We start from the raw sequence: 10862 nt of genomic DNA on the forward strand, positions 1-10862 counted from the left end.
TGAAGTTAGGAAAATTAAATAAGTTAGGAAAGTTAAAATTTAAAATATGAGTTAGTTCGTAAATTAAGCTACGTTAAATTAATATCTTGAAATATCTACGAAATACAGTGTGATTACTTATGAATTAAATGTTGTGACGCTACGGTGCAAACATGAGTTTGAAATTTTATAGATTAACTAAAGAAATGACATTGTTAAACTTAATTAATTAATTAATTAATTAATTAATTAATTAATTATTTATTTAATAAATTATGACAAATTTAGATGCAAAACAAATCAAAAATGTCGTTTACGCGTCACAACGGCAACTTTTTCTTTTTTCTTTGTGACGTATTACTTGACCAATGAGTGTGCTGCACTGGACCTTAGTAACCAATGGGAATAGTTCGTAGGCGGAACTTGCACTTCAAAGCGCGGCAGCTATAAATGTAATGACAGCTATATTGTTGTCATTCACTGCTCATTCGCTCAATGTATAAAGTAAGTTTACTGATTTATGTCCTGTTGTGTGTTCAGGCAGATAGAATATAGAAATATTTACAAGTTTAATACAAAAATCTTCTTATATATTCAAAAGTGTTAACTATATAAGCATACTTAACATTTTTTAACTATTCAAATACATTTTTTCTTGAGTGTCTTTGCTCTGCAGTCATTTCCATGCATTACAAAACATTTTGGTGGTTTCTCTAACACAGTACTTTAGATTTATTGTTTATCTGAACAATGTTCAGGCAATGCAGGACAGAAGAGGAAAAAACCAAACAAACACAAGAATGAAAGCAGAAATTGCAGCCGCTGTGTGGTTCCTGAGGAACCTGGTGGAAAGGGCCCACCGCAAGCCGGAGCCTCACAAGTTGGATTTGTTTTGTGAGAAGCTGGCGTCTGCCTTGCAGAAAAAGTTTGAAGGGCACTGGTACCCTGAAAATCCCAGCAAAGGACAGGCATTCAGGTAAAGCTTCTCACTTCAGATGAAATTCAATCTTTTTTGTGGTGACTGTTGGGGCTGAAACTGAATTGTTTTTCAGACGGCGTCAGGACCCTCGTAAACTAACAGTGCTTTTGATCGCAGGAGCATTCGAGTGAATCAGTTCTCTGGACCCGATCCAGATGTGCTTTGGAGCTGTCAGGAAAGTGGAATCGAGAGTGGTGAGATGATCATGCCTCCTGAGCTGACGCTGTGGGTGGACCCTGGTGAGGTCTGGTGTAGGTGAGTGAACTAGTCATGAACATCTGAAATTAAATCTAGTACATGGACCAACAAAAAGACTGACTGCCGTGTTCTCCCTCTGTTCTCATTAGAATCGGAGAAAGAAATTATCATTTCTTGGCAACCAGACTCTCTAGCAGCGAGCAAGAGCACAAAGTCACTGCAAAGATGACAAGTTTCAAGGATAAAGTGATGTCACATTCCCACTCTGCCCCTTCCTCTGACGTGGAGAGGTGTTATAGTTCTCCTCTCACAGTCTCCAGCACCGACAGGGTAAGGCATCCCGTTGTTTAGGACCCCCATAACTATGTATCCTACTGGTTTAGGACAGAATTTTAAGTTCTGGAATGGTGGACTAGGATTGTGTCTGAGGCAGTCGATAGCAGGTTATCAATGTGGTTTCTTCTATTTTTAAGTTGCTCAATCCAGAAAATCCACCATATGTTCCTCTACGGGTGCCTCCAGGACTAGCCAACATCCCTTCATCCGTCCAGCAAACATCCTTTCATCCCTCCAGACAACATCCTTTCATCCCTCCAGTCAACATCCTTTCATCCCGTCATGTACCTGCTAACAGACAATTAACTCATGACCTCAAATAAAAACTAATCTGCCATTTTATGATGAGTTGGGCATTTCTCTAGTTATGTTACGTGCTGTGCTGAAGCTTCGGTGCCTGTTGAAAAAGCCTGTGTGTGTTATTTCTATAACACATCAGATAGGACACTTCACATGAGGGCAGGAAAAAAGACAGCTCCAATCCCCCTAAAATATAGTAATAAAATAAATGTACCTCTGACATAGGCTATCACATTGTGATCCCCCATCCAAGCATCCAACTGGTTCTCATGCCAGTTTCAGAGTTAAGTATATTTGTATTTAGGAGACCTATTTAGGAGGTCTTTCCTGTCTGTATAGTATCAAGTTTGAATCATACATATGAGTGTCCTTCAGTTTGAACCCCTGACATGAATTATTGACAAATGGCTGTGCCTATCCACAGAAGTCCACATTTTATCTGTATTTTAGCCTTGACCAGTAGTTTTACCCTCAGCAACAATATACTGTAACTGTTCGATGGCAGCATCAGCAAAAGGCTAGTAGTTCATAAAGCTATAGCACATTTAATACACAGCAGACATTCAAACAAAAGGTTTTGTGATTTGAGATGTGGTGGCTGATGGTCTACTACATCAGGATTGAGACTGAAAAACAAAAAACATTCTCTTTCACACTTTTATTCATGCTGTCATTTAAGGAAAGATAAACATGAATCACATTCAGGAATATCAACATTCTAACTTACTAAATTCAGGGTTTTATACAATATAAACAATGAAGGCCAGATCATTTCAGAAAATTAAAAGCCTCAGTACAATGACTTGATTATACACAAAACATAATTTCACAGACCAGTCTTACATATTGGAGAGAAAGCTATAAATGTCAGATAAACGTTCATTGTGAAGAAAACAGTCCTTAAAAACATGTTTAATAAACATTTTGTTTAAAGCATTACTTTTGGGTGATCAGGTCAAGATGATTGTACAGCCCCAGTTGAAAAAGGCACGATGCTATGCTAGAGGTGTAATCATTTGTTTACCAGCTGCTCATCGCAACAAAATAATGAAAACACTGTTTTGTTGATTTTGAGTTTGTGAGTCCATACAGTAACATGAGTTTTTTTGCACATTTAATTCTATTATTTTTATAGTGAGAGTGTTTGCATTTGTACTATTTTCACTTGAGTACATGTCAAGAAGAAATCCGGAATTGTGGGTAGAAAACCATCAGAGGCTGGGAATCACTTGATTCTGTCTGACAAATATTTCTCCCAAAACAAAACATTGATCTATCAGTAACACACAAATTATCAAAACTGAGTTGAGCACAAATCAGTTCTACATTTTCTTTGGTAAATTAGCTGTATCTCCAGTGAACATCTTCGTAAAAGAAAGAAAAAGAAAAAAAAAACTTAAAAAACTTCTAATTAAAAGTAACAATAGAACTAACCAAATACAGCTGTTAACTTCACAACAACAGAACTCATCACACATGATAACGTCTTATGAACAATATGACAATATGTCACATACATATTTTTCTGTTTAAAATAAAACACTAGTCCCAAAACCACTAAGACCTACTGTTCTTTTAAAAAAGTCTCTGATTAAGTTAAAGAAAGGCATTGATGGAGAGGTCACAGAGTGATCATCCTGAAAAAAACAAAAAACAAAAACTGAAAGTCAAACAGACTTTTTTTGCTTTTGAAGAATGTTCTTAGTGCGTCTTTACTTCTTCATTGTGGGTATGGCCTTCAGTGACAGGGGTCAAAAGGGTATTTGGAGACGCCACCATGAAGCTCCACCTCCATGTTGGACCAGGCGATGACGTCTCCTCTGAGGTGGCTGCCGCAGGACGCCAAGCTGTAGATGTCACTGGCTGTCAGGACATGTGACCACATGTGCAGGTCAGACATCTCACCCACAAATGACTGAGTCGCATCAAATCGACCTCCCAGAGTGTCCTGAGGAAGAGAAAACAAAGAACAGGTCATGATTGCGGTAGCAACTGCTTTGTTTTGAGGATTGTATCATATATAACATAAATTATACGGGAAAATATAATTACTGGACGAGTCAAATGTTACCTGATATGTGGGGGTTTGATTATGTTCCTAAAGCCATTGCAGAACAGGGTGACTGTCAGAAAACTAAACTCAGCAAATTTCAAAGGTTTGCAAAGAAGAATTTGATATGCTAAATATTAAATATAAATATGATTATTCTGAATATTCCTGACATAATTCAAGTTTTGATACATTTGTTGAATATCATATCATAACAACATGATCAAATATTGATCGTAATACACTCATTCTCTTTTTGCATCTATCTATCTATCTATCTATCTATCTATCTATCTATCTATCTATCTATCTATCTATCTATCTATCTATCTATCTATCTATCTATCTATCTGTCTGTCTGTCTGTCTGTCTGCCTGCCTGTCTGTCTGTCTGTCTGTCTGTCTGTCTGTCTGTCTGTCTGTCTGTCTGTCTGTCTGTCTGTCTGTCTGTCTGTCTGTCTGTCTGTCTGTCTGTCTGTCTATGTATGTATGTATGTATGTATGTATGTATGTATGTATGTATGTATGTATGTATGTATGTATGTATGTATGTATGTATGTATGTATGTATGTATCCATCCATCCATCCATCCATCCATCCATCCATCCATCCATCCATCCATCCATCCATCCATCCATCCATCCATCCATCCATCCATCCATCCATCTATCTATCTATCTATCTATCTATCTATCTATCTATCTATCTATCTATCTATCTATCTATCTATCTATCTATCTATCTATCTATCTATCTATTCTTCCCATTATGGTCATGTTTGATTACATCAGCACCAACAGAGAACAGAGATGTTTTTCTTTACCTGTTCTTGTCCCAGGATGAAGACTCCTCCGGGCTTGATTGGGTGCCACGGGGACAGATTGATCCCAGATCCCCGCTGCATGCCATCCTGGTAAGCCTCCCAATGTCCATCCCGTGTGGTCCAGGTCACACACACATGGTGCCACTTCCCGTCACTCAGAGACAGGGGGAGTGTCGCAGCCTGGGGATGGGGTATTAATAATATATAATATCAAACTTCATACCAAACATGAAAACAAATGTATTGGTATTATAAGCCAATTTTGTGAATCAAGATAAGTTTTCAAGGGCTTTGACTCCATAATCATGTGTTTATGTTTATTCGGTCTCACCTTATCATTGATCAGCAGCTCCATGGGGTTGTTCCCCCACTCAATGAGCACCAGTTCATTAGCTTGTCCAGGTGCAGAGTAAGAAAAGGGAGTCCCAAGGCCAGGCCCCACGCCCGCCTTGATCCAAAGACACAAAGTCAGAGCAAAGATCTCGTGCATCAGGGTCCTCTTCACTCGTCCGTGCATGTAGTTGGTTCTTATGGGGAAACTGATTTGGAAGGCATCGGCATTCTTGGATTTCTTCCTGCTGGAACCTGTTTTGGGAGAAGTTATGATTTCTATTTTAGTGTGACAAAGGCGTCTTCAACAGAATGGGTATGTCCAGGATTATAATTATTGTATTGTAGATGGTTGGATTTGAATGTTTTTGAACAATTTAAGTGCACTTCATCCACATTTTTCTTTTGGTCTATTGTTTTGCATTTGTGCAAAAGTGACGTGTCTCATGCTGCATGTTTATCTCATGCAGTTGCAGGACAACCCACTCACATGACTGAAAAGACATTTCTCAAAACGTAAATGCATGTTGTTTTTACCTGCAAGGCTCAGCTGGTTGAGGATTGACTCCAGTTTATTGGATTGGAAATCAGCATGTGGCCCAAGAGCTCTGTATCCTGTGTGTTGAAGGTAACTGTGATCATCTGCTTCCTTATTATGGTGCTCATCATCATCATCATCATCCCTATCGTGGTGGTGGTCGTCATCATGGTCATCATGGCTGCTGTCTGTGTCGTGGTGGTCATCCTCGTGGCTGTCATCGTGATGGTCCGTGTGTGTGTCGCTGTGACTGCCATCATTGTGATCCTCCATGTGGTCGTCTGGGTGACTGGTGTCAGCATCATGGTGTTCTCCATCATCCCTGTGGTTGCTGTCGTCGTGGTGAGGGTCCGGACTGCTGGGGGCTGTGGTGCGATGGTGGAGCTGCTGCTCCAGAGTGCTGATCTTCCTTTGAAGCAACTCCCTCAGAGAGGTGGAATAAGTGATGGAGGTGTTCCTCTTCTGGTGGTGGAAGCGAGAAAAGCACGGATGTAAAGTATTAACAACAATATTTTCTCTAAATCCAGAGAGGTCAAAGGTGGTGCTTTGTCACAGACACAAACATAAAAGTCATCTGTCACCGACAACCTACAGGCAACACTTTAAACTTCTGTTATTCAGAAGTAATCAAATTAAATAATTGGGTGTGTTGCTAGTCTGTGTGTCTTCCTTCATCTACCTGCTTTTTTCCCTCTCAGGTAATCCGGGGTTTGTCCCAATGCCCTGCTTACCAACATGTCAGGGGAGATCAGAGTAATTACAGCTGATGTCACACCCGTGCCACCCTCCCTAACCCTCTAACACACTGACATACACACAGCTCATGACATTCCCTGGATCTCTGATCAAGATCCAGGGATGTGTGACAGCTGAAGAGCCCTGAGAAATGAACCAAGAGAGGATTTTTTCCCCACCAAAACTACAACATTCCTGGTCAGAAGAGGATCTTACATCAGTGGTGTCACTTTCTACCCCTGTTTATACTCTACGGTGGCCAGTAAAGTACAACAAAGTGAATCTATTTGTGACATAGTGAGTTAGTGTTAGGGTTAGGGTTAGGGTTAGACACAGACAAAGGGTAAAGCTATTCACTGAAAAGTATGGTCAGCTCTTGCTCACCTGCAGATTGTCCAGCCTCTCCTTCAGTGCATGCAACAGCCTCTCCATCTGCTCTGGAGATGATGTGACTTCCCCTGGTGTCACATGTTTATCCTTCCCCTGGTTGTGACTGTCTTGATCTCCATCAGAATGTTGTCCCCCAGCAGAAACATAGTGAGGTGAGTCTGGTATGAGCTTGTTGTTTTCATGATGACCCTGATGGTTGCTGTGGTGCCAGACGTCGGTGGGAGATCGCTGACTTGTCATGCCTGTGTGATGGGAATGTGTAGCTGTGCCGTGGTGCTGGTCGTGAGGCACCGCACCCCGCCCGAGGCTCTCGCACAGGGTGAGCTTAGCGTTCAGCTCTCTGATAGTCTCCCTCTGATCCAAGATGGTCTCTTTCTGCTGAACAAGGCTCTCCCTAAGTTGGAGGATGGTGGCTTTGGCTTCTTCGCTCGCCCCCCACCAACCAGCAGGAGGTGCACTGTGATGCCCGGGTCCGCTGGGCCCTGCCGCCCCTACACCTGAAGCTGCCGTGGAGGAGCAGGCAGGATCTGCATCCACAGGAATGGGGGTGCAAACAAAACGTGGGTGAGCTCCATAGTCATAGTCAGACCCTGAGAAGGCTGATGAAGGGCAAAAGAGGGTTGAAAGTAGAAATAATACAGCAGGAACAAGAAGCAAGTGTAGATATAGAGAGTTTGTCATGACTTCCATCCACGGTTTAGCTTTCAAATCAAAAGATCTTGGCTTCACTTCAAAATGAAGTGATGAAAAGAAAAATCTCCATCCACAAAGAATCGGCTCATCTGTTAGGAACAAGTAGAAATCACAGTTTTGCCTCCAGAATTTTTGACATGTGAGATTATATCTTTTCCTCTGGATGCAGCCTTGTTTCTTTATTTCGTCCTCTGTGAAGAATGGAATAAACCTGCAAAACAAAAAACACAGATTTTACATTAACTAACATCAACAGAGAGAGGGTGGATTGCTATTCAGTGTTGATTCTGCTATATGTCATAGCAAAGGACACAGAGAAGTGAGACCTCTACTGTAGGTTGATAAAGGTCCTCGGTTCTCAGCGGGATGCGTTTGTAGGTGAACGCCTCAGTGTGACGTCTGTGGCCTCAATTAGCTGCAAGCTGCCTGACCGGCAACCTTAGATGGTGCAGATGTCAAAACAAGGATCAGAGGTGGCATCCTGAGCAGGACCAGCCAACCACACTTTAATTATTACCTGCAGTGTGAGTTACCTTGGAGATGCTGACCTGATTTTACCCGAAGGAGCCTAAAAGACATCTCCTAACATCTACAGAAATGTGCTGTAAAAACCTGAGTTCCGACACGATCTTTAAACATCCCATCATCTTATATTCCCTGTCTATATGGTAAAAGGCTTGCTGACCTCTCTGAGCACAACATGCCCTTCATTATGCAGGGTCGGCATTTTGAAATGGCAAACACGTGATGCGGCAGCTAAACCTCGCTTACCACCTGTTGCTCGCAGTGGCGAGCCTCTCCAGTGTGTGTATGTTTGTGTTCAGTTCACACATGATTCACTATAGTTTTATCAATAATGAAACAGAGAGAAAAATACATAGAACTATATCCACTCCCATGAATGATATTCTACTCTTCCAGAGATCTCTTCAAAAACCATCCATCCATTTTCTTCCGCTGTATCCACCGCAGCGGGTCACGGGGAGGTGGAGCCTGTCCGAGCTGGAGTAGGGCGTGAGGCGGGGCACACTCCGGGCACGACGCCAGTGCGCCGCAGAGCCACACACAAAGACAGACAATCACGTGCACGCACACTCACACCTACGGGCAATTTGGGACCGGCCAATTAACCTGAAGTGCATGCTTCTGGAGGTGGGAGGAAGCCTGAAAACCCGGAGAGAACCCACACAGACACGGGGAGAGCATGCAAACTCCGCACAGAGCGGGACTCGAATCCGGAACCGCCGTGTTGTGAGGCAACAGCGCTACCCACCGTGCCGCCCCTCCCTTCAAAATCTGATACAAAAATGAATTGTGGAATTCCAAACAATAATAATGATTTTCTTTTTTTCTTTTTTTTTAATGAGAATCATCTTTGGAGTCATTTTATCATCACAAGTAAAGCAAGTGACCACTGAACTAGCGGTTATATGTTTCCGTGTCTCTAGTTCCTGCTGCGATTTACGGGGCTTAGTGTAGAGACAGATGGTGGAGGTAAAGAAGCGTGACACACCCAATCTCCACAACTCATCCCTAAGTTTAATACCACCCACAGATCACTCAATTAACCTAATTACGAGTGGTTGTTGTACTACCTCAGCCAGAGACAAGGTTGGCTTCCTCTGGCCTGTATGCCTCTGTGTGTTTGTGGTAATCCATGGTGACGACGTGATCGCGCTCCATCCCTGCACCATATGGTCAAGACGGATATTTAAGTAGTGTGATTAGAACCAAATTAAGTGCACTTTAGACCCCTGATTTAAAAACATCCCAGGCTAGCAGAACAAAGTGTGCTGATTAACACAAACACGATTCTCTCTCATGCAGTAGAATCATTCTGCTTACAGGATCAATATCAACGTCTTTTTGTCGATCCAGTGGCTCAAAAACAAAAAACAACAGACGTGTTCATTTACAGTCATTACTGCTGTTTTAACATTAAGTGTGCTTTATCTATTGTATTTTTATATTACAGCTACACACCAACAATACTAACACAGGTACATATGATTAAGCAATCACTGATTGGGAAAATGATATTTAATTCCTGTTCATTTCTTATCTAACTCTGCATAAACACAAACTCTTAAAATATCAGATAATCATCATTTCTAGTTAGATGTACAATTTGTCAAGGAAAGAAATTACAATTTACAGTGACCTCCTACTTCTTCTTAAGAATAAGTATGAGATGCAGCCATAGAAACAAACAAAAGTAGTAAATGGTTGGTCTATATGGTTGATCGATAAGAACAATTTGCAGAAATGTATAAAGTAGCTTTAAAGTAAGGTTCTGAAAACAGCTAAAACTAATTATTCTGTATGAGGAAAATAAAAAGAATAACCAAAGGCAGTAGTGTTTGGCATATCTGATGAAAGATTCATAAAAATATTAAAGAGTAACTCGAGTAACAGACTTAACATTGGCCCTCAGATAGGATTTTAACATCACTTAGTTTTCTTAGAAAATCACAAAAAGCAAGAACTACAGTATGGGGTTGAACAGATTCAAAATAAATCTCTGTTAGGATCTATTATCCCACCCATATGATTCAGCCAGATGTCACTGATTTATTCAACTTGTAGATCCCTCAACTGCCTTGAGTTACTGCAGAGCTGCAGTTGAAACAACTTCAGATAATTCCCCCTATGTTCCAGTTCAAACACCTTTACCTTTGTGCGTCTGTGCCTGCAGCTTGTGTATCCACCCGCTGAAGTTGTTGTAGTGTCTTAGTTCCTCACACACTGATCAGATTGAGAGAGATTTACTGCAGAGGAGAGCTCAACACTTTTTATCCCTCCGTCATCATCTGCACCTCTTTTGCCTCCTTCTCTCCTCCCTTCTTTCAGATTAGTTGAGTTTTTTTCGGTGGACCACACCTCTTTTCCTGTCAGACTCTCTTGATCATCTGATTATTAACCTTCTTTGACAACCCGCGCAAACACTCAAAATAATTTAACCGGAGGTTTATCATTAACCTAGCTAACAAGTTTAAATTATTGGCCTGACTCCTGCAGAACAACGTCACACAGATCAGCTGGATCTCAACATGGGAGTAATTAGCCTGATTAATTCTTCGTCTCCTCCAGTCTGACACACAAAGGCTGTGGCAGGACGGCAGATGGCTCTGCTCAGGTTAAAGCAAACCACACAAATAATGGAGCCAGCATGTTAATCACAAGACCAGACACACTTAGATTAACATTACAACCTCGTAAGGACATGTCATTAAAAACTCAATCATATTTAATTACATTTGATCATCCTGGCCTAACAAGAGGAATAAGTTCAAGGCATTTTTTAAATAGCTCTCCTTAAGAACTTTCATGTCCCCACATCTGCATCTGAATAAAAATCGAATCACCTCTGGAGAGAGAACTTTGAGAGATCTTACAGAGATCTTATCCAGATCTATTCCAAACCCTAATGGTTCCTTCGTTGGTGTATATCACTCTTCCTCCAGGCTTGTCTTACTTATCAAGTAGTTTTTTGTGTAATCTTGCTAAGAGA

General features: G+C 41.2%; 2 protein-coding genes across 2 annotated transcripts; one reads left to right on the forward strand and one right to left on the reverse strand.

Annotated features, from left to right (window-relative positions):
• Positions 1-779: 779 nt before the first annotated feature.
• Positions 780-1684, forward strand: LOC137601470 (protein BTG3-like). Its single transcript, XM_068323662.1, has 4 exons — positions 780-955; positions 1076-1213; positions 1306-1486; positions 1643-1684. Exons 1-4 carry the CDS (start codon positions 780-782, stop codon positions 1682-1684), a joined length of 537 nt encoding a protein of 178 aa, XP_068179763.1.
• Positions 1685-3211: 1527 nt separating this feature from the next.
• si:dkey-283b15.2 (neuronal pentraxin-1) lies at positions 3212-10154 on the reverse strand. Its single transcript, XM_068324774.1, has 6 exons — positions 10025-10154; positions 6653-7562; positions 5533-5995; positions 4997-5250; positions 4666-4845; positions 3212-3740 (listed from the first exon to the last, which is right to left on the reverse strand). The coding sequence occupies exons 2-6, from the start codon at positions 7346-7348 to the stop codon at positions 3531-3533; spliced, it is 1803 nt and encodes a 600-aa protein (XP_068180875.1). The 5' UTR covers positions 7349-7562; positions 10025-10154; the 3' UTR covers positions 3212-3530.
• Positions 10155-10862: the final 708 nt, after the last annotated feature.

The sequence above is a fragment of the Antennarius striatus genome, chromosome 9 (genome assembly GCF_040054535.1).
Source record: "Antennarius striatus isolate MH-2024 chromosome 9, ASM4005453v1, whole genome shotgun sequence".
Lineage (NCBI taxonomy): Eukaryota > Metazoa > Chordata > Actinopteri > Lophiiformes > Antennariidae > Antennarius > Antennarius striatus.